At 37.2% G+C, this 25,409-nt stretch overlaps 1 protein-coding gene across 1 annotated transcript in view; it reads right to left on the bottom strand.

Annotated features, from left to right (window-relative positions):
• Positions 1-17,711: 17,711 nt before the first annotated feature.
• Positions 17,712-25,409, bottom strand: part of tgfbr3 (transforming growth factor, beta receptor III) — a 113,581-nt gene continuing 105,883 nt past the window's right edge. Inside the window, exon 16 of the mRNA XM_057337362.1 lies at positions 17,712-21,106. Within this exon, the coding sequence (XP_057193345.1) occupies positions 20,988-21,106 (119 nt within the window). The 3' untranslated portion in view covers positions 17,712-20,987. The remainder of the gene's footprint in view (positions 21,107-25,409) is intronic.

Below are 25,409 nucleotides of genomic sequence, written 5' to 3'. Positions count from 1 at the left end.
AGTGATAACACTACATGCTTATTCTTCATGTAGTCTTTTCATATTCCATCTACTTTTGTCATAAGCTAAATCACTTAAGGTAAAAAAGAAGAATAAACACTATTCACTTGTGCCACAAATCTGTTTACTCTTTTTTAATAAAAGTTTACACCATGCTTATCATTATTGAAAAATAAAGGAATAATATTAAAGATTTATGAGCAGGTGGAACGGTGAGTCAGTCTGGATAACGTATTGTATACACATGAGGAAATATCAAAATGAACATTAGTCCTCTGTTTTCAGAGCATGAAGTAATTCCTGCCAAGCGAACGTTCAAAAGTTTGATTTTGGTCTGCTGGAACATGAGCACAGAATAATTTATTATACTGTTTGTGTCTCACGTTAGTTGTTCTCGTTCCCTACCTTGGGGTACAATGGGCCATTTTTATTCCAGTTTCACTGGCTCACATTTTTTCTTGATCCTGTACGCTGCCGACTAAGCTTGAGCCTGGAGCAATGGTGTCGGAACATCATAGGAAACTACATTATTATACTGCTGCCTGTTAACAGGCAGAAAACGAGATGGTGCTCCCGTTTAAATCTGGGGGCAAAAGAATGAATACAAAGGATTAGAGAGTTCATCATTTCACCAGAGGTGGTTTGTCTTTAAAGCAGGTTAGAACAGACGGCACACTGCGTTTCATCCATCCTGTTTCACAGACAGCTCTGAGACACTCACACCTAAACGCTGTAATGAAAGACATTCTTTCACTCGCTTTGCCCATCATTCCAAGGTCACTCAGATTATTACCATTCTACTCGCTCAAAATCTGACAAGCAAGAGATTTTATGTACTGTACCTGGTGGTGTATAACACAACATCCGATGGATTTTAAATATTGCTTTGTGGGAGCACATTGTTAAATAATGTCTTATGCCTTTCAGGAACTGATCGCTATAAAATCATCAGAAAGTCGATGGAATATGTTACGCACCACAAATGTACAGTATATATCTTTTTATTTTTAAATGAAAAATGTAATCTGCGGTGTTAGTTGGTTAAAAACAAATATAAATGCATGTGAACTACAAAAGCATTTTAATTCTGATGAAATCTCATCCTTGTAGAAGATGACAAAGCCACAAGGTGGCAGAACATCTCGTGTGTTATGGATAACAAGAACTCAGATTCTTAATAGTCACTTGAGACATTATGCAAATATTAGATGTTTTTACAAAGAATATTGTTAAAGTAACTAGCAATTTGTCTTGTGTGTGGTGTATCAGATGGTATCATTTAAATTGGAGCATTTATTATTTATAACTGTTTCGTCTAATAGTAATAAAACAATCATATTTTCTCACAAATAACCAAAATGATTAGTGGTCTTGTTTGCTTTCTCATTCTTTCTTCTCCTTTTTAGTCTGTGAGTTGTTTGTAGTGTCACTGTGGAATGGAATTAAACTTCACTTAACTTCCTGGAGTTTTTGTTTATTTATTAGTGGAGTGTTGAGTGCCTTTATTGGATTCATCTTTTTTGCTCATAATCACTCGTTTTCCCATTCTGCATAGTCTCAATTCCTTGTTTGAAAGTGTTCTCTAAATTTGAAAACTTTCCCTGCCATGGGTTTTTGCTACCTCTTTAAATTGAGTATTGCGTGCGTGTAAACTCAGCAGCATTGTAGTTTATATTCTTTGTGCTACTCTTTGTGAACATTATTAGCAAAGCAATTATGGCAAAACAGAGAGTTTAAGGTTATAACACCAGTTAAATTATTTATACCAGAGAGGTAGTGATGTCTTCCCACGAAGTTTTGTAGTTGATCTTTGTGTAAACAAGTTTTAAGACAGCTGGATTTGAAATAGATTACAATGCCAAAGCTGCTTTTGAGCACAAGGCATAGGCTTTGATGTCGCTTTTGTTTGGGGGGGGCTTGAACAATGTTCATCAGAAATGGATAGACCTTGCAAGAAGCAAACACTGATTAGTTCTGCACACTTGAGATATGAGCAAAGAAGCAGAGATGGATGTTTGAGTAATGCTTGTTTTCATTTCACTGAATATCTGAGGAAGAATAAAAAGAGGAGCTTTATATAGTACTGATTCTTTTTCTCTTCAAAAGACAAAAAATTGTGTTCTATTGTCCATTGTTCATGCTCATTATTGTAATAAACCATGTTGCGCCTCCACAGATCATTCTTGAAAGAGAATTGCCAATGACCCACTGCTGTTTTCCACTTAATGTATTATTACAAAAGAATAAAAGAAAGTGGTGGATTTGCGCCAAAGCTACAGAAGCACTGTCAATAAAAAAGACCTCCGGCTGAAATGTTTGTTTTGGGGCCCCGTCAAATAATTGAGTCCTTTGGTAGATGGCAGGGTTTAAGCAGAAAGCTGTTAGGCTGGAGATTTGTTCATCACTATCTTTGACAGTTCGAGGCGAAACTGTTGTGAAACAACACGTTTCAAAGAGAAACATAATTAAAGCAAATGTCTATGCATCATATGTCTGTGCAGATGTATGTTTTGCTCTGAGATTAGGGTATCCTAGGGAATCCATGCCTTAAAAATCTGTAATGATGTATGAGACTTTTTTTATTTGGCAGTCTGTGCTGTATTTTACTATGATTCGCTTATTTGACCATCTATTTCTTTTAACCCCATAAAATCTTTTAACATTTAAAAGTAAAAATGCAACAATTAAATCATTGGGTTTTTTTTAGCTTTTTTTAATAGTGATAAATGTAATAAACAGTTTCAGTAAATATCAGTTGCTGTAAACAGATTTAAGCAATGCAAGAAAACTGAATTACTTTAATGGCAAGTGATAAAAAGTAACTGCATGTTAGTAAAAAAGAATCATAGTCTATCTCCTAGTCTTCTGGTAAGCATTTAGTGGTTGTCTCCTTTTTTTTCGAAATAATAATAATAATAATAATAAGTTACCTGGTTGCCTTAAAATTTTGAGTTAATTCAACTTACATGTAACAGTTGACTCAATTAATTTCATGCAATCGTGTTGTGTTGACTAATATTTTAAAAATGAAACAACTCCAGGTAACTTGTCTTTTTAAAGGGATACTTTACTACCAAATCAAAATTTCCCCATGTTTTACTCACCCTCAAGGCATCCTAACTGAATATGGTTTTCTTCTTGAAGAATAATACAGTCTGAGTTATAATACCTTGTATCCTCTTACTTCCAAGCGGTAGAATGGGAGTGAATGGGTGTTGACTTTTTGAAGCTCCAAAAAGTGCATCCCTTGATCAAAGATCTGCTCGTCACGGCTCTGTGGTCTTAACAAAGGTCTTTTGAAGCGAATCAATGCGTTTGTTTAAGAGAAATATCCATATTGACAGTATGTATATTTTGTTGATGTATAGCTTCCATCATCTCTCAAATGCGTGTGAACCAGAAGCTGTCATGGTTCTGCCTCACCTAGTCTTGGATTTCATGGTCCTGAGGCAGAGCCATGACAAAGTCTTTGGTTATGTGTGGAGAGAAACATATTATTGTCCTTTTGACAATAATATGCGTTCTCTCCAGTGTCTCGTCATTGGCCCCGCCCCTCTCGTTTCCTGTATTGTTTTCCGGCTGTTTTTGATTACCCTCACCTGCCCTGTGTCGTTATCCTTCGTTTGTCTTCCCTATTTAATGCCCTCATGTTTCTTTGTCCTGTGCTCGTGGATTGTGTGTGTATGTACCTGTACGTGTACGTGTACGTGTACGTGTACGTGTACGTGTACGTGTACGTGTACGTGTACGTGTACCTTGTGCTCCTTGTCTCATCCAGTCTAAGCCTTGTGTTTTGAAGTTTTGACGTTTGGTCGTGTTTAGTTCTTGTTATTTTGTCCTGCTGTTTTTGCCCCCTCGAGGGAAGTATTTTTGTTTCTGTTTTTATATTTAGTCCTGTCTTCGTTACCCCATTGTGGGTCTTTTGTTTTGTTTCTTTGTTTAAATAAAGTCTGTTGTGTTAACCCCTTCATCACCACCACCTGCCTGCATCTGGGTTTTTCCACTCCGAGGTCGTGACAGAAGCTTGTTTTTCCGGCAATCTGCTGTATTGCTTTTCAAATCTGCTGTATAGAAGGTTCACAGAAGCATGTTGCCTCCATTAATCCTTAATGAAAGAGGTTTGGAACCACCAGATCTCTTACTTGAGCTGACCTCCTGTCCAAACTGAGCCATCGATGGAGAAGGGTCTTGGTTAGAGCGGTGACCAAGAAGCTGATGATCACTCTGGTTGAGCTCCATGATGGAGATGGGAGAAACTTGCAGAAGGACAAACATCACTGCAACACTCCACCAATCTGTGCTTTATTGCAGAGTGGCCAGACTCTGCTCAGTGGCCAGCCTTTGCTCAGTGAAGACACATGAAAATATGCAAAAACGTGCTGCTGCTTGGGCTTGAACCCAAGTGAACATCTCTATATAAACCTGCAAATTTCTGTCTACTGATGATCTCCATCCAACCTGACAGAGTTTGAGAGGATCTGAGGAGAAGCATGGCAGAAAATTGCCAAATGCAGATACCCAAAAAGATTTGAGTCTGTAAAGGTGCTTTAACCAACTACTGAGTTAAGGGTATGAATACTTATGCAATGTACTTGTTTTATTTTTAATAAATTTGCAAAGTTCTAAGTCAAAAATCAGTTTTTTGTTTTGACATTATTGTGCATGGAGTGTAGATTAATGTAAACAAAAATAATTTAAAGTAGTTTAAGATAAGGCAGCAGCATAACAAAATGTGAATAAAATGAAGGGGGATGAATACTTTTGCAAGGCACTGTATCTAACTCTCTGTAAGTCGCTTTGGATAAAAGCGTCTGCTAAATGACTAAATGTAAATGTATCACCAACTATAAAAACGGACCTCCCCTTGTTAGTTGATGTATTTTGCTGTCTTTAAAGAGACAGCAGCACATATGATTCTTGAGTGGTTGTCTCATGCAAAGAAGAAACAGTTTCTAAAGATAAACAAGGCAACATCCTGTAAAATCAGCTGCACACATGCATGTGTTAATACTGAATATACAGCAAATGACTAAAATGTACATTTGGCATGGGGTAAAATTACACACATAGGTTTATTTCAGTACCTTTGTGGGGACTTGCCAACATGCAAGCTGCTGCATTATCAAAAGCACAAACAGGTCACGGGTCACACACGTTGTCCTCAAACATGGGGGAAAGAGTGAGATGGACTGTGGGTAAACCCTTTTGCTATTATGACCACCAGAGGTCGCTACAGTTAATAGAATCTGCTTGGTGAGTATGTTGCAGACAAACACTGACCAACACATTTTATTAAATACACTCTGTAAGAGTCTCTTGTGTGTCAGTTACTACTCTACCCATTTTACTGGAGGAGAGACAGTATTTCTATCTAAATGATTACAATAATTTGGTAATTATGTTCCTCATTCTGTATCATGTTAGAATGTATGTTGCAGACAAACACTAACCAACACATTTTATTAAATACACTCTGTAAGAGTCTCTTGTGTGTCAGTTACTACTCTGCCCATTTTACTAGAGGAGAGACAGTATTTCTATCTAAATGATTACAATAATTTGGTAATTATGTTCCTCATTCTGTATCATGTTAGAATGTATGTTGCAGACAAACACTGACCAACACATTTTATTAAATACACTCTGTAAGAGTCTCTTGTGTGTCAGTTACTACTCTGCCCATTTTACTAGAGGAGAGACAGTATTTCTATCTAAATGATTACAATAATTTGGTAATTATGTTTCTCATTCTGTATCATGTTAGAATGTAATGTAAACATCAATTTTACTGCACTGGTTCTGGGAAAAAAAAGATGAGCATGACACTGTAGCTTTCCTGTAGCTCAGTGGTTAGAGCATGGCGCTAGTATCGCCAAAGTCGTGGGTTTGATGCCAGGGGATTGCACATACTTAGAAACACATGTATAGTATAATGCAATGTAAAAGCATCTGCCAAATGCATAAATGTACAGAGTGTGCTTAACTCATCATTTACACTATATCTAGAACTGAAGAAACAGTTTTTAATGTGTGTGAATGCATAATTACACATCTGACCTTATTGTGCATGTGTATTTGAGTGTGGAGCAAATGTGTGTGAGCGTGGCTTGATGCCAGTGTCTGGCAGTATAATGATGAGTGTTATGTCAGTCTTAACACATCATCTTCTCGGGGGAACAGTTTAATTGTGTTGCATTATGTGAGTTGAATATTAGCCTTGAGAGAACAACAAATGTGTTCAAGCTGTGTTCTCCACACATGTACACACACAAAACATACACAGCCTGGACATTGTCCAGCTGTTGGGATGTAAACAGGAACTCACCAGAGAGGGGGAATCGGACACCATAAAACATAATTAGTGCTCAAACTCTCCCCTGTCCTCCACAATCACATCCTTCTAGGGAAGAGACAGAGAGTGGTTGAGAAGAGCATGTAGTTTTTCATTCGATACAACCACAGGGTCTCTGCTGTAAGGCCTTGTGCAGAATGTTGCAGTGCAGGTCTGTCAAATATGGATGCCTCACCCTATCAGGGCACATATACTGCTCTAACCCACACACATTAGGATGTTCACTTCAGAATTGTGGCATTATTGTTGAGCCAAATTTGCATCATTGTAAGCAAAGGTGTCATTTAAAGCTTTCCATCAGCTATAAATAACCCCAAGTTCTCTGCTAAATCGCAAATTAGATTTGGATTTTTGATATATTCTATAAATAAGGTCAGTTGTATGTTTTCTTAATGAATTTATTTTGTTTAGTCTTAAACAGAGTAAAGTCAGTGATTAACAAAGGTATGTGATGACAAAATTTCATTTCAAAGCAAATGATTGGTTGAAGGTGAGACTGGTCAAATTTAGATGTGAATTTTGCATCAGAGTTAAAGAAAATATCAGATTTCACACTAAATAAACGTAATCTTCAAAGATACCTATATAGTTTGTTTTAAATGGACAATTTTGCTCATTTTGTCTGTACAAAGTTGTACTCGACGTTTGCTCAAACATTCATGTTAGCAGTGGAGGCAAGATGCCCTCTAGTGGTCGTTTAGGCGAAGAAGCACCTACTCCTGTCGGTCTGCGAGATAAACTCCAAACTGCCAAACAAACACATGCACACTAACTGGTTCATCGACGTAAATGGCTAGAGTGACATGCAGAAAGCAGACAGTGTCAAGAAGACTGCAGGATGAGTTATCCCTGGTCTCCATCACGCCAAGGACCGTAACCAGACTTTTCACATCATGCCTGGCAAGAGGATCCTCGCGGGAGCCCTTCTCTGCACAGAACGTTCCGTCATCTCAGTCTCTCCTCCTCTTCTGTCTGGGTGCATCTGTCTACTGGCAAAGTAGAAAGCATCCTGCAGAAAGAGACTTTTGAACGGTCTTCCATTTCACCCCACTCTGCCTTTCTGTTTCTCTCATCATCTTTCCTCTTAGTTTCTTTCTAAATACAGACAGTTTTCTGGTTGCTGTCTTAGGACACATGTGTTCTTCGATGCCATAGATGAACCTTTTGTTTCCATAAAGAACCTTTAACATCTGAAGAACCATTTCAAAGGTTCTTTGTGGTGAAAAAAGGTTCTTTAGATTAAAAAAAGTTAGAAAGAGATGGTTCTTTGTGGAACCAAAAATGGTTCTTCTATGGCATCGTTGTCAAGAACCTTTTAAGCACCTTTATTTTCAAGAGTGTATCCTGGGAGCAGAAGGTGGGTCTGTAAAAAGTACATACAGTACCAGGTAAAAGCAAGCATAAAGATCACATGATCTAATGTATCTGAATGTCAGTGCAAAAATGTATTAACACAGAATAGCTTTCTCGAATTCTTTGCATTCACGTTTTAAAATTGACCTAGTTTTTGTTACACATAAAAGCAGTGTATTCACCGGGAGGCACATTTGTTTACCATTCACAACACCTGAATTTAATTTATTAATTGTAAGTTCTCATTATTCAGTCTGAAAGATTTAGAAGCACATACAACCGAAATAAGATTGTTTCATTGAGATAAGATATTAAAAAACATGGATGTATTTGCCATGAACTTTTACCATCCACAGAACATTTCTGTTTCACTAAATGTTCTTTAGACTAGGTAAAAATAAATTATTCTTTTAAGCTGAATGGTTCTATGGGAACCAAAAAATAGTTTTATTTATTATTATCTATTTATTAGTTACATAAATGAGCTATACCATTTTTTTCCACCCTTGAGTTGGGGCGTATTGATCCTGTATATGCTCATGTGTGCATTATTGAGATGTATTTTTGGGGGATTTTCTCCCACATTGTGAACATATGTTGCTTGGTGTGGAGAACTTGTCACGAAATTGCAGGGAAGAACCCAAGCGCAGGCAGCAATTAAGGGGTTAACAAGAAACAAAGATTTATTTGACAAAAATACAAAAACAAAGACCCACGAGGGGGTAAAATAACAATGACAAAGGGATAAATAATCACAGACTACACAGGAACGAAAACTAATTAAAACAACACTAGACAAACACTTACACTGACACTGACTAAACTCAACTTGATTAAATGTCACAGGCAGTAACATGATGCAATGTCAACCAAGACATGGCACAAAGGACAGGGTACATGTACACAGTACATACAACGCAAGAGCACAGGACAATGAAACACTAGGGTAATATATAGGGGAGACAAACAAGGGATAATTAACGAGGGCAGGTGAAGAACATAAGACAGGGCAGGGAAGCAATACAGGAAACGAGAGGGGCGGGGCCAATGACAAGACACGAGAAAACACATGGAGTGTCAAAAGATAAACACCCCATGGCTTTCTCACATAAAACCTAAGGGACCTGTCACGATCCTGCCACACGACTAGAAAATCATGAACAAGAAGGCAGGACCGTGACAGAACTATGTGCAGGAGAAGTTAAAAATCTATTGGTACCTGCACACCATATAAAAAGGAGAAAATGACCATACATTTTCTTTTGCAGTATATTAAACCAACCAATGTGCACAAAGGTTTTGTCAAGGCATGACCTGCAGAACATATCAACACATCTTAACAAATGAGTATTCCATACACAAATAGTAATGCAATTGTCCTTTTTGTTCCGCTTCGCGTCAGGTCCTGATTACACTGTCGGGGCTTATTTCTGCGATAACAACCGGCTGCCTGTACATTATCCCTTACTTAATGCATGTGTAATGTGTCACATACTCCAACACTTCTTAAAACTGTAAAACATACCTCTCAAGCTAAATTTATAGCAGATTTGAAAACAGTGTCTCCACTTTTAAGTAATAAGCAGTGTCATAATATTGTTCTTGTTGTTTGAATGTGAGGTTACAGAGTTATTAACTCACTTTATAAACACGGGTGATTGGAAAAAGCAGCACCTGGTTTTAGGTTTTAGCCAGACTGTTATTGCAACATGTGTTGCGCTATAATAGAGAAGTTCATATTCGCATCATTTTACAGGAGTAGTTCACATTCAAAATGAACATTCTGTCATCATTTACTCACCCTCTTGTCATTTCAAACCTTAATGACTTTCTTTCTTTTGCAGAACACAAAAGAAGATATTTTGAAAAATGTTGGTAACAGAACAGCACAGCCCCCCGTTCACTTCTATTGTAACCAATGCAAGTGAATGGGGGGCTGTTAACAACATTCTTCAAAATATATTCTTTTGAGTTCTGCAGAAGAAAGAAAGTCATACGGGTTTGACATGACAAGAGGGTGAGTAAATGATGACAGAATTTTCATTTTGAAGGTGAACTACTCCTTTAAACAAACTGTCCCAAATCACTGCCAGTGTACCAAATATTTCCAACTAATCAATGACGTCAAATGCTGAGCCTTACATAAGATCTAATGACACAACTTTTTCTTTTGTTCATTTATTGAATGTCAGGCAAAAACTAAAACAGAAAACAAACAAAAGACCCTATTCTTCCAAGATTTGGCCACCTCTGTATTCATTTCTATTTCCAGCCCTCCACTCTAAAAATCAGTATAGTCAAAATTCTTAAATTGTTCTTGGTTTTTTTCTTCTCTTAATGGAGACATGGCAATAGTTTTATCCATAAATATCTGTCTAACTCAGGGATAGGCAATGTCGACCCTGGAGTGCGTCCTGTATGTTTTAGCTCCAACTCTAATCAAACCTGCCTCAAAAATCTAACAGAAGTCTTTAAGATTACTTGAAAATGACATGCAGGACAGCGGCACCAACGTTGCCTATCCCTGAAACTTTTATCTTACTGATTGTGTCGTTTTTACCAATCATTCTTGTTAATGATGTTTTAAATACCCTTTATTGGATGGTTTATTAAAGTCTGGAGAGTCTTGGAACACTGAAAATGTGGTTAGCTAACGTCTTAGTGCAGGCATGGTAATTGTTACTGCATTTGTGGCAATTGTTTCCCCTTGTTTTCTGATTGTTTAATTAGCCTGATATTAAAAACACCTGCGGGTTACAGCTCCAGCTGTTTAAGAGAGGCTCATGTATCCTATAGAAGCGGTGGTGAAAAAAATAAAATGTGACCCTTCCTGTGAAAACAGTAAATCTCTAAAAAATTACTTTATCTGGGTTTTCACAGACTGGGTCACAAATGTGAACTCAGTGAGCTCTCTGGTGACAATCAGATGTAGCTACAGTATAATAGTAACAAACATTTCAGATCTTTTGGATCTATAAACATTTTGATAAAATTACATTTTTGGTTTTGACCCACATTTCATAGTGATTTTTAGCAATACACCTGCATCTGTACAGCACATCTTGTTGCATGTAGGAGTACTAAGTGATTTCTCGTTAACTTCCCTGTGTGTACAACTCCTGTTGTACAAAATATGTAGACTACAGCATTGTAAAAAAAATGTGCAGATGGAAAACACATCTGCTGCTTGTGGTGTGTTTGTTTCATTGTAAGGCATTTATGCTGCAGTTTGCCACCTGTGCAGGCAAAAGCACACATGAACATGAGTCCCTGATTTAGAGTGTCAATGAGGTGTTACTGGACCAATAAAATTCACTCATTGCTGGAAATTGATGAAAAATGCATCTGTTTGCCTGTTAAATATTTTTTCCACTTCAACACAGGGAGAAGAGGAATGGCCAGTATTTTCATGGACCATCATATCAAATATTTCATTTTTGGAGGTATTCTTCTGAAACGGGTACAGCTTAAACCATTAGAGTCTTCATATATCACCACTGCATATGGCAAATAAATTACAATGTCAAGGTTTAATTCGACACGTTCACATGTTGTTTGTTTTTCAGGGTAGTCTATTTTGTACAGCTGTGACTATAGGATAAGCTAGTTTAAAAGTATATCAGCATGATGGACAGACAAAAATTGTCTACTGATGTTAACATAAACAAAAGCGTCCCTTGACAAAATGGTGCTGGATTTAACCATGTGTTTCTACTACTCTTACCTTATTTGGGGAAGAACCACTCTTAGTTTGCAGTTCAGAAAAAGTCCAACAAGGGGTTCGTGGACAAGTGTTTACATTTTGAATAATCAAAACGGTATGATTTTTGTGAAAACCATTGTGAAACCGTTAAGAGATCATTTATATCATGGTCCAACCTTTTGGCAGGTTCAAGAACATGTAAATACAAATGTCTCAGTACAGAGGCCAATCTGCTGATGAGAACTAATCTTCAGGTCTGGGCTGTCTCTGAGCCGTTTATGCGATCCACATATGGTAAGGTCTCTGGAACGTTCTAGATCCTATCATACATACAGTAAGAGAAAGGTTAAGAAGATCTGCTGTCTCTGACAGGATACAATGATAAACTGTCTGCAGCCCCAGTCCTGTTTTCCTTAGGGCATGTCTGATTTAAGATCACTGGCATAATTAAAACATAAATTGCATCACAGCCATTGATTTCATTGTTGCTCAATGTGCTGACCTCAAAATCATCAAAAGAAATACTGGACCCATATTTTGAAGTTACCACCATTTTTGTTTCCTAGTCAATTTATCTCGGCAAGTGAGAATAACAAGGAAGGAATATTACCATCTAGTCATACAATGCAATTACCTGTGCTGAAATTATTGGGATTATAATGCCTAGTCCTCAAGTAAAGTGACAATTCAGAATCTGAAAGATAATAGATCCAAGTGATTTGGGCAGTTATTTCTAGGAGGCAGTTTAGTGCTTAAAAATAACTCTTTGGAATACTGGCCTCAACTTTAAAAACGTCAACTTGACCTGACTGCGAATCAGTGCAGGAGTCTGAGCAAAGAACTGGGTAGAATTGGCTCTGGAACCATCTTGAGAACCCCCACATCTAGAACTGGATCTAGACCCATCACACATTGCATCGTTGTTAGAACTGTCAAATTTAGAACCGGACATAGAGCCGTCAAATCTATGACTGATGTTAAAACCAGCCCAAGTACTGTCAAAGGTAGAACTGCATCTGGAACCGATAATACAACCAGATCTAGATCAAATTCTTGAAGCATTAGTTCTAGATTGCTTAAGAATATTCTAGAACAGGTTCTAGATTGCTCTTCAATGGGTCTAAATCGCTCTTTAACTGGTTCTACAACAATTTAGAATGGGATCAAGAGCTGTCAGGGAAAGAGCACACAGATTCAATAGCAGGTAAACAGACTTTGAGCTGACACACACACAAAGAAATGTCCAGGCTATGTGCAAGAGGAAGTCCGTGGGGGGGACAGCAGGCTAGATGGACTCTACCCGAGGAGAGAGAGCGGACTGTCGGTCATTTGCTAACCACCTCCGGGGCTCTGGGCCCACACAAAGGTGAGACTTGACTCGGAGGAATGCAAACCACGAGCAAGAGAGACAGTTCAAATGAAGGCACAACGTCAGAGGCGACAGCCATAATGCCTGGAGCACCAACCTCCCCAGGCGAGGAAAAACCAGGGCTGAGGGCGGGGTGAAGAGGCCGCATTGGGGACCGAGGGGGTAGAGTTGGCTGGTCGCTGAATGTCCGGGCGGGCAGGCGGATATCCGGGGCACAACTGAGAGAGAACAATGTGGGCGAAAAAAAGCCTGGGCAGACACAAAAAATGAAAGAGTTAATAATTCCAAAATAGGAGAAAATAAACCATGCCCTGGAACGACAGGAGAAAAAAAATCCACAGATTGAAAAGTAATCCAAGCAGATAAAACCATCCACACGACGAGACAAAATGTAATCACTAGGATAATATAGCTATGAAAAGACGGCAACTTATGCCGGTAAGGTGTAAACATCGAATGACAATCGCACACAGGGAATAGAAACTAGGGGGCATAAATAGGTTGAAATAAATGAGAATCAGGTGAGGGGAATAAGCATTAATTATGGGAATGAGTGAAGAGGTGAGAGGGGTGGGGCACATACACACACTGACAATGAGCGCGTGGCAGCAATCAAAACAAAGCCACGCGCTCGACAACAGGCACACACACACACACACACAGAGAGAAAGAGAGAAAGACAGGCAGGTGGTTAAACCCGAGACCTGACAAAGAGCAATCTAGAACAATCCTGAAGTGGATATACAGTTTATAAGACTAGTTTCTTCTTTATATATACTTAAGACATGTAGAACATATCCCATTTGTGCATCACAATTAACAATATGCGTTTCAACTCTATGACATGACACTGGGTTGCAGAGGTGGGTAGTAACGCGCTACATTTACTTCGTTACATTTACTTGAGTAACATTTTGGAAAATATGTACTTTTTAAGTAAAATTAAAAGTGTGAACTTTTACTCTTACTTGAGTAAATTTCTAATAGAAAATCTGTACTTTTACTTCGTTACATAACTTACATAGCATGACGTTCCTTCGTTCCTTCATTTTAAAATATGCTTTTTAAAACGCGTTGTTTATTTCAAGGTTGTCGTCTCTTTTTACGGGCATTCCCGAGTGATCGATTCTTTTGAGTCGATTCTTTTGAAAGCATTAATTGAACAATGGGCAAAACCATTTGAATAGGCTAATGAATCAGTTCAAATGATTTGTTCAGTTCGCAGCTCGATCTGAATCATCTGAAGCAGGATTACGCACTCCTCGTAGCGCGAAATTTAAGAACACGCAGAATACAAAGAGCGTTGGATGAAGTGGATATTAATCTATATCTATACAATCAAAACTGCAAATGTGTCATATTGTTTGCCAGCAATGATAAATGCCCGCCATATGCGCGCACCCGGGCGACCTGTTCGGTTGTTAGAAAAGAAATGCATAGTAATGTTATTGTGAGATTATCTAAAGAACCTATGAATCTTGTCTTTTAACTGGTTAATTGAACTGTCTGAAAGAACCTGTTTTTCATTCTCACATCCAGCGCCACATTATTTAAATAGCGAATGCACTTGTGGCCATTTGTTTGCCCACGGGCATGCTGGTATGAAAACGAGGTGGACCCTTTTGGACCATGCGCCTGGTGCACTGACCGTTTTTCCGTCGTTAAACTAGCAGAAGTGAATTCAGACACTCACTAAGTGCACCTGTGCCTTGCGCTTCAGACCATGGGCTTTGATCAGTAAAATGGGACCCATTGAGTGGGAGTTGAACTATACTGGTATGCCAAGCGGGGGTGGAGATGGCCATCAGGTTGGACACTTCATGCTTCCTGTAGTGTTGTTGTCTGTTATGGTAGACCATGCGATTTTTGATTCCATTATCACAGATGAAGTGCATGTTATAGAAATCACTTTCTAACCAGAATGCATTGCATTTGTCAGGCGACAGTCATTCTGCATGGTGCCGCATGAATTCAACCTGCAGGCTGATTTTTTTTACTGGTCCTACGTCTTCAGTTTTGTTTACTGGTTTTTGTGTTTTTCATTATAAACATCCTCTGCAACAATTCAAAACTGTGTATTTTTTTAGTGTTATTTTTTGGCCATTCCATCTTTCTGTCATTGGGATGCAGTTGTGGGATACATTAATACATTCAAGGCCTCATAAATATTATAAATCGTCATCCCTGTCCATTTTAAAGGTTGTGAGCATTAATATTTTGTGAGGAAATGTTTTTATCAGTTTTCAAATCACCTGTTTTCTGGTAGCAGTATGAAGACATTAAACACCAATGTAAAGGTGTCTTGTTATGTATAAAGAAGAAAGGTATTGCATGGAAATTTGAAAACCAGAGAACAGGGCACAGGAAAGATTTACACGCTCCATCAATGAGGCCGAGCAGTCACAAACAAAGCCACCTATTCATCTCTACATAGACCATCAATCAAACACTACGCTCTGATGACTGAGAGCTTGCAGAAAAAAACACTGCTCTCACCACACACATGCAGTCCTACTTCCTTCAACCTTTTACACATTTTTCTCTTTGAACTGTACATGGCCTCTGCTCCCCGAGAAGGCAATGCAAATACACAACATTACTGACCCCACACTTCACCCATGACCTTTTTCTTCTACAGCTATGGGGCGTACTCTAAATCCACAAAGGTAAGACCAAACGTTTAAGAGCATCTGCCTAAAGGAATGATTCTGTTTTAAAAATGCCTAGTCAGACCTTTATTGAAGGATGATCCTTGTAAAAAAAAATCTACTTTTGTCTGTCAAACTGTGTCATGGTCAGTATGTAACAAGAACAACCATGAAATGATACACAATAAAAAGACAAAATTGTTTAGAAGTCAAACTCTGCACCAGCCATTTTCAAACCCAAAACCATGTGCAGCCTTACCTAATAAATGTATAGGCATATTTCTAGTCACGCTCTTTAACAGAAGGTGGTGGGAGTATGTGTTGCAGAGCCAGTGGCTTGCTGTGACACCTCATACCTTTCTGCATCTGTTTTTACTTTTAACAGATTGACTGGGTATTTTGCAATCAGAATGCAGGTATGGTGGCAGTAAAAGCATCTGGTTGTGTTTACAGTCTAGTGAAAGAGGCAAGGGTGGAAGTGATGTATTTCCTGATAGAAAATCTAACTGGAACTTTATAGCTGGTCTAGGATGGCTATCCGTTGGCCCAACCCGGTTATCAGCTTCTTGGCTATATTGCTGACAACTGCTGACTACACTAGCATATAGATGACCTCGAGCTAACACTCATGGTCTTAAAGCCACAAACACAAATTTTGACTTAATGGAATCTTTTGATCTAAATTGACAAAAAGAAAGAAACTTGAAAAGATTCGTATATTTTCACTTTGGCCTTATAGGGTTCTCCCAGCTAAAAGTTAGGGATCAGTTGTGGTACCTTCAAAGAGCAAAACAAAAAGAGCAGGAGATGAAAAACAAACTTGCTCTCTCCGAGGGAGTGCTCAGCTGTATTAGACCCAGCCATATGTGAAGTTTCACTGGAGCAGAGCCAAATGGCCATGACAGAAAACCCACTGAGGTTATAAACAATTCATCACTAGCGGTGTTTTTTGTTGGTTAGTGCATCACCATAGTTTACGTGAAATGAGGAAGAAATTATTGCTGCACTCCTCCCTCTTAAACCCCCACTCGGTCATATCACAGTTCAGAGATTAAACGTCATCTGTGTCCAATTTTTCCACTATGTGTAGCCTACATAAAAATATAAGGTGATATTCTTCTTGCTGCAGATACATGTGGGGTTTGCAGCATTTGGTTCTCATTTAGGTTTGAGGCAATAATTTGGGGCACAGTTTTGTCTCCATGGTGACATGATTGTTGATGTTGGTGTGTGGGCCATGCTTTGAATGATAACACAACAACCGTTTTAACAGATAAGAGCTGTTACAAAAATATTCACACATGTTGGATAGTGAAAATGATAAGCTTGTGTGTGTACATCTGAAGAAATTGTGTATGCACATACTGTAGGCCATTCATCTGGAGGCTCAGACTAATAAACACACATGTAGATGTGTGTGCGTTTATTGATTGTTTGAATTGGCAGAAACTCATAACAGAGCATTTTTAGTATATGTGGTTATAATTTTATGGCTATGTAGAATTCAGAGCTGGAATTACTCCACTGTTTCCAGCCAAGAAAAATGACCTCTCCCTCCCCATTTGGTTAAAAATATAGCCACCCCAGTACTGCACTATAGTTAGTGACTCAGCATAATTTTATGCTTTTTATTAATACTGACAGACATATTTAATGCCACATATTTAAACTCTTCTGTTTAAACAGCTGACACTAACACCCAACCTCATAGTATCTGCGCAACCAGCAAAAGTGTTTTAAACGTTCATATCAGCTGTATGTGTCACGCAGTTTACATTGTAAAACTAAATTCTATTCATTTCTGCTTAAATTGATAATGCAAAACAAATAAACAAACAAAAAAACCTAAAATAATATTATGAGTATTGCACTTTATTTTGGTTCAATGATGAAGTTGGCCGCATTGTTAGGTCAATAATAGGCTTCAATCTAAGACAACCGTTCGCCGCATTGACATTTGAACATCAACTAAACCTTAAAAAAAACGTATGGCCTACATTAGATCATTGGTGTTTAAAACACAAAGCCTGTTGTGAATCAAATAAACCTCCCTATGCAAGAGATTATAAATGTAATATTAGGATATTATGATTTGGCAGAACACCTCCAGTAGACGGACAGTCTGGACTATTGCTGAGAAGCTGATGTCATATGTCCTTTACCCCACACATAGGCAGAATGTGGATAAGGCAGTAAAAACAATCTGCAATCACTTTTTAGCACTCTCAGAACACTGTTGTTATTTTATGTTCCATTTTTTGACTCCAAGAATGTAAAGGGGCATCATTTTCTAACAAAAAAGGTCTTTATTTTGTTATGAATGTAATTATGTCCATGCTTATCAGTGTGGATGCCAAATCTCCACAGGGTCTACGTCATGTAATGAAATCATTTTTTGAGGAGTCCAATGACAATACAGTCCTAACAAAGGATAACAATACCTTACAGATAAACTTACAGTTTAGATCATATGAAGTAAAGTATTTTATGAAGACTTTGCAGTGTATACTGAAAATCATCAGCTACTGATATTGTAAACAGTGCTATTACTGAACCAGGCCATAATTTGTTGATAAGTGAGGTTTAGTACTGTACCGGCACATACTTTGAAATCAGTACACAAACAAGCTGACAGAAGATTACAGTAATGTATTTGGTATATACATTTAGCATGCATATTTACAGCATGATATATTCACAAATACACAAAGGACACAGAAATAATGTTTACTTTCAGAGCCAGATAGCTTAAAATTCTTAAAATCTAAATCTGGTGGGGTCATATTTACATTTTTCAGTTTCTCCTTTCATCGGAGGTGTCAAATCGACAAAATAAAACATTACATTTTTGTTATATATTTGATGAAACATTAAGCTGTACACCATATGTACAGTAAACGTCTTTGACAAGAAAACAAAATGCACACAGATACACAGACACACAAACAAATGAGGTAGATAAAAGAATATGATTTGAAATATGTTTCAATCATGCACAACAGAAAGAAATACTCTGACAATCAGTTTTACCATCTAGTATACAGAAACGTCAATGTGTGCAGTCCAAAACAGTCATAATAAACCTAAGTTTACAGATAAAGTGTTTGTCACCAGACAAGAGTGTGTCCTGGAATGAGAGAAAGGCCTTTGAGATATTTATTCCAGATAAAACCATTAAGGCCATTGTTACCTCTACAGCCATTAAGTGACTATTGATTACAATCTATGAATTTTAAACTCTCATTTATGAATAACAGCATTGATTTAAACATTCCTAGATGTCAATACAACTGTTACAGAATGTATTTCTTTGATTTAACCCACACGTGGACCCCCTCCACACACACCAACAATGAAGACCTTAAGAGAGATAGAACATTTGCATCAAAATATATTTTATATTGCAATTAAAATAGTGTTCTCTTATAAAAGATAGTTGTACAAATATATAATATCTACAATAAAACCATTTTATATATGATTTTGTAAGGTAATGTTAGAAAAATATAGGTGAATGCAATAATGCAGCTCACTTCAGCACTAAGGATTATGTTTGGATTTAGAGAAAACATATTTTATAGAAATATGCCCACAAAAATTCACAGTATGCGGCTAGAATTATAGGGTGGCTCTTTGTATATATCTCTGGAAAAATAGAACTTTATACACAAATAAATGTATAAATTCTTACTCTCTTCTCTTACAGAATACATTTACATACATGTTACATTAAAGATTGACCATATGGTTTCAAATAAAATACATTCTATAGGTACATTTAGCAAAAACAAACACAGATTTAGGTGATTCTCACATCAGAGGATATACACAATATAATGTGCACAGAGCAAAGCAAATACCACCAATTCCCTTCTTTCTTCAGTTTATCTCTAAAATAAAGACGTGTAATAATGTGTATACACAACATTATGGCACTTTAATTTTCATAACATTCATGTAAAGTTGGACGGTGGGAATATTCTGGCTTTGCACTTATACATTTCCTAGCACTTTAAAAGTGTTTCTATGTGCATATTCATACACAATTCCAAAATGTTTTTCACAAAAAGGTAATGATTTTTTTAATGTTGATTTTGTTCAATTTTGTGGTGGGTTAGTACCTAAACAAATACAGTATATTGTGGGGGTTACATTAAACTAACACTAAAAGATATGAAAACAGACGCCTATTCTTTGGCATTCGATTATATACATCTTTTGTGACAAAAGTTTATTATTTTACACTGAAAATGCATGATATAAAAATATCAGGTGTTTGCCGAAATCATGTTTTTTATACTTATATTGAATAATAATGCCCAGTGTTTACATTCTATCAAATCTATATTCATTTTGGAAAAAAATAACTTCTCATTACCACTATCTGAAATTTGGTTGGAGAGTCTTAATATTATATTCTCAATGGCCAAGTCTGGGACACCGCTTGTACAACTTTACCACTGTATATAAACTTTTTATATTAAAACTATTTATACTTTTAACTATTTATAGTAAATATACATTATGTACATTATTTAACAAAATGTTTCATCAATGTAAAAAGACCACTGGTTATCCCAGCGTTAAGATATGACTATGTGGTTATTAACAAATAAGTCAGCTTTATAGTATATAGAATACTATAGACCATTTTGCAAGATATAAATAACACTGGTCCAGAAGCACTTCCTGTTTTAAACTGTAGAACAAAATACAACTAACAGAAGTTAAGAAATGAATTAATATGTTAAACATTTTTTAAGAATAATTATATATGTGAAATAATAAAAACTGACAAAACTGAAACAGGAAGTTCTTCTGGACCAGTGTTGCTTACTTCTTGCAAAATGGTCTATAATATAGCACAAAGAGATACAGTATCTCTTTTGGGCAACTGATTTTAACAAACAAACCTTAAACTGACCATACTGTATATAAGAAATGTAATAGGGATGTTTTCTCTCTTGTCCAATTGTTTATATGTTGTTGGTTGATTAAGTAAGGCACTGATGTTTGTTTACGTGCAGAGATGGAAACCACACTACCAGAATTATTACTGAACTGGCTGTTCCTCTAAACGGCCTTAATGACCGGTGTAAACAGCTCTTGTTTTTTTAACACTGATCTCAACCATATAAGGTAAAATAACACTTTCTTGTTGGGTTTCAGAAAACAGCAGTTTTTAAATACTCATTTTTGGTATTTTTAGGCCTCAAACAAAGCTTGTTTAGCAGGCCGTGTTTTCTACCTAAAAATGTCAGCACTGTACATGTATTCTATTGATTTTCAAATATGAGTAATATTTAGTATATACTAGTAATGGCCTGGTGTTCTACTAAATGACACTTTCTTCCACAAATGTGGAAACTAGTAACTTGGTATTAGCATCTATTGTATTATTGCTCCTGTATGACATATCGCTTTATTGCTCCCTGAACTCCTGTAAGTCGCTTTGGATAAAAGCGTCTGCTAAATGATTAAATGTAAATGTGTAAAGCACAGATAGTTGCCAATGGAAACAGCAGCTGTCACAGAGCTGGGTCCAGCTGGTCTCTGAAGTTTCTATGCGTTACTGCTGCTTGAACACGGCGTACTTTGAGTGCTTCCGATGCTGTGAGCTGCACTGCTGTTCTCAGACACTGGTTGAGACTTTGCCACTTGCCGCCTCGCCGCTGCGTCACCTGAAGTGGGACGATTAATGAAGAGGAAGGTGAGGTTTCAGGATGCCTTAAGGACTGCAAAATTCACAGTGCCTTATTCTAAGTGTCTGTAATTCATAGAACAAAAGCTCAGTATGTACGGTAAAGTCTATGTTGTAGTGATCTATAACGCCTGAAACACCAGAAATGATTATTTCATGATAAATATTCTTTAGTGCTTTGGCTGATGTCGGACATAGCAAAAGGGGGCAGGCTTTGCGAAGAGTCAATTAAATTACCACACGACCTTGGTGTTTCTCAAAAAACAGTAGGTAAACTCACCATTTAACCCCCCCCAAAATGGTGAAAATATTTTACGTGCCAATGAGAAACAATTACTGTCAGATTAGGGTTTATGTCTGTCTCTTTCTCTTCGTCTACACTGTTTATTGTTCTAGACTTAAATACATATTTTTCATTTCTAGGCCTTAACTTAAACAGCCCAAACAGGCATGCAAGCAATCTGAACAAAAATTACAATTCTGTTATTATATACTGTATACCCCTCATGTTGTTTTAAACTTATTGTTTGTAAAATCACATTGTTTGTTTATATGAAGAACTACGGATAATTTGGAAGAAGAGTGCCCTTTACTTTTGCTCTTTATATCATGAAAAACAACAACAAAGCAGTAGTCTTCTAGACTTGAGCGATATTTCAAGTCTTCTGAAGACGTGCGATTGGTTTGCTTTAGCAGCAGAAGTTATTTATAATCCCCGTCTTCTGTAAGAATCGTAATCAACTGGTTAAGTGAAAAAAGACTCTCAAGAATAATTTGTTTATGAATCATACTGATCTGTTTTCAAGGTTAAAGTCCATTACACATACAGTCCGAAATTTTCATATGCGTTTTTTCATATTTGGCGCTCGTTTGGTGTCTCTGAATTGCCAAAAAGCCTCTCAAAATGCTTGCTACGGATGCGAAAAACGCAGAAAATCGAACCCAGTCCGAATTTTTTTTTGATGGATGAAAATATCGGAGGCAGTGTGTCAATGTGATTGACACAAAGTGAAGTCGTACTTATTTTTTAACGTGCGGAAATTTCAGACTTTATGTGCAATGGCCTTAACTCGCATACCTGAGAAAATTATAAGCATATACCAACTTAGCTTTGTAAGAGGAAAGAGACTAAACAGATTTTAGAAGACTTTAGGAATGTGGTGCTTTTTTGTAAATTTGTAGCTTAACACTCATTATGAACTGTTGTTGAATGAAAATAGTTTTCTATGCAGCAATGTTTTAGGCAAACACTCTCTTTCATCCGTGTAGGTCGAATGGTTTTCACTGTCTGCTTACAGTACAGTAATCTTATTTTATTAATATACAAATATTAACTAGTTCGTGCATTTTTTTTCATGTTTCCCTTGAGTGGCCATCTGAAGAGGTGACAGTGGTACACAAAAACAAAATTTTCACCAACTTCAGCTGCCTTCAATTTTTAGCTTTATGAGTCCAATTAACTTAATTATATTGAAACCAGTTGCAAAATACAACTCGATTTTTTTAAGTCAGTTCAAAATAATTTAAGTTTAATTGACTCATAAAGCTGATTTGAATTAACTTAAAAATTTAATGAAGCTGTTTAACTTAAGTTGTTAAGTTGGTTTTTACAGATGCACTAGTTTCCCCTGTAGTGGTTGATGTGCAACTATGCCATAAAAACCCATGCATTAGCAGAAAATGACTGTCCACTGCAGTGACCTCTACACATGGAAGGGTTAATAAACAGGCTACTCTACATACCACACTGACATACAGACAGACTCATGATTGTCCAACCAGTGTGATTGTGTTTTGAAAATTGTTCGTATGCGTTTATGCATGTGCGTGCTTCTCTTCTCAGCTCAATGCTGGACGTTTGTCTGATTCCCTGTTTTAGGCCCCTCTGCTGCTAATATGTGCCAGACATGTGCTGCCAAGAGCTCCAGCTAAAAACAGTCCATTTCCTCATCCAGCGCTGTGTACTGAACTCTCACTCTCTTATCTGCCTTTGTACATCTCTCCTTTACACAAATCATACTGCAAACATGCATAGCTCACAGAAATGTTTTTAAGTGTGTGATAAAGAGAGAGAAAGAGAGTTTGATGGCAATTGCTGACCTCTTCCACTCGACCGTGTGTGTAAAACTGTCCTTAACCTATCAGTGTGATCTATTACAGGCAGGGTGACAGGATTACAGAAGCCCTTTCCTAACAGAACACCCCCACATACCACACTTAACTTTCCCTGCTATAGAAGCATGACTAATGTATGAAATGATATCTTTTTAAGCAGTGCTTAATTGTTCATGTCGTTTTTTTAACTACTACACAACACTACACAAGAAGAAAAAGGGAACAAATCAGATGAATAGATAATCATTTTATGAATCATAGAACGAGTTATGCACTTGGGATTAATGTCAATATTAAAAAATCTATGATGGGCTATTTGAGTAAAATTACTGAATACTATAGTTTATTATGCCTTGGCTTGTTTGAACTAATCAGAGACGTTGTGGGTAGTAACACATGGATTCAGTGTTTCTATCAGAGTTTAGCTGGTAACTGAAAAAAATTACCCTAATGCCAGCATTAAGATGTGGATATTAATAAACTCTACTCGTTACCTGATCTAAGCTCTTCATTCCCCTTTAACAACAATCAAAAACAGATTTGATACTAGCGTTGTCCAAACTAAATGCCACAGGTGATATTAAAAAATAATTTAAAAGATAAACTATGGAATAAAAATGAAACATAACAAAAGCTAAACATAAATCCAAGATACAGTTGGGTCCATAAATATTTGGACAGAGGCACATTTTTTTGTTATTTTAGCTGTGTATCAAAGTGTATTCGAGTTAGAGTTTTATAATGGATATTGTCTTAAAGTGCACACTCTCAGCTTTATTTAGAGTGTATTCACATCCAGATTATCTGAAGGATTTAGGAATTATAACTCTTTAATATGAAGCTCCCCCCTTTTTCAAGGGACCAAAAGTAATTGGACAGTTGAATCAAATTTTTTTCACGTGTTTCATGTGTTTTATTCACAGGTATGGGCTTTTCCTTAAATAATTTCTTCATAAATGAAGCATGTTAAAGGTCTGGAGTTGAGTCTATGTGTGGTGTTTGCATTTGTAAGATGTTGCTGTGAACCCACATCATGGGGTTCAGGGAGATCTCCATGCAAGTGAATCAGACCATAGTTAGATTTCAAAAGCACAAATCCATCAGAAAGATGCCAGAAACATTAAGAGCGGCCAAATCAACAATTTGATACATTCAGAGAAAAAAAAACACACCGTTGAGCTCAGTAACAAAAACAATCCTGGGTGTCCATATGAGATCAAAGTGGTGGATGATGACATTATCCTCTCCATGATAAAGAAAAAAAGAATTAATCCGGATGCTTCTGTCTTCTGTTACATCACCAAAAAACACCAGTGACCCAGTGCCTGAGGAAGTCATGCATGGAAATGGAATCACACTGAGTGAACACTTTTTTACTGAAGATGTTGTATGCTCATATCATGAGATATTTCAAGCCTTCTCCATATCTTTTATTCTTTTTAATCTTATGCAGGCTGAAATTAATTTGATCTCTCCAAAAAATGCTTTTTAGAGCTTGTTCGGCTATTTTAAAAGTCTAATCTACCCATCCTATTCTTGAGGCTTTTGCACCTTGTTGTGAACCCTCTGTATTTTCCCTTGTATTCTCTTTATTGTTTTGATTGACAAACGCTTTTATCCAAAGCGACTTACATTGCATTGTATTATACATTTTGTTTCCGAGTTTGTGCAATCCCCTGGGATCGAACCCATGACCTTGGCATTGCTAGTGGCATGCTATAACCACTGAGCCACTCTCTTGGAGAGTGTTCTTCACTTGTCTGGACGTTGTGTTTTTCTTTATCACGGAGAGGATAATGTCAGCCCAGGATTGTTTTGTTGCTGATCTCAGCGGTGTGTTTTTTTCTCAGAATGTATCAAATTGTTGATTTGGCCGCTCTTTGTGTTCCCGGCATCTTTCTGATGGATTTGTTGTTTTTGAAATCTAACTATGGTCTGTTTCACTTGCATGGAGATCTTCCTGAACCCCATGATGTGGGTTCACAGCAACAGCTTCCAAATGCAAACACCACACGTAGAATCAACCCCAGACCTTTAACATGCTTCATTTATGAAGAAATTATTTAAGGAAAAGCCCATACCTGTGAATAAAACAGCTAAGAGCTGTAATTCCTAAAGCCTTGAGCTAATCTGGATGTGCATACACTCTAAATAAAGCTGAGAGTGTG

This window comes from Triplophysa rosa, linkage group LG7, assembly GCF_024868665.1.
Source record: "Triplophysa rosa linkage group LG7, Trosa_1v2, whole genome shotgun sequence".
NCBI classification, from domain to species: Eukaryota; Metazoa; Chordata; class Actinopteri; order Cypriniformes; family Nemacheilidae; genus Triplophysa; species Triplophysa rosa.
Note: the sequence above shows the minus strand (reverse complement) of the source record. Positions and strands in the feature narration are given on the sequence as shown.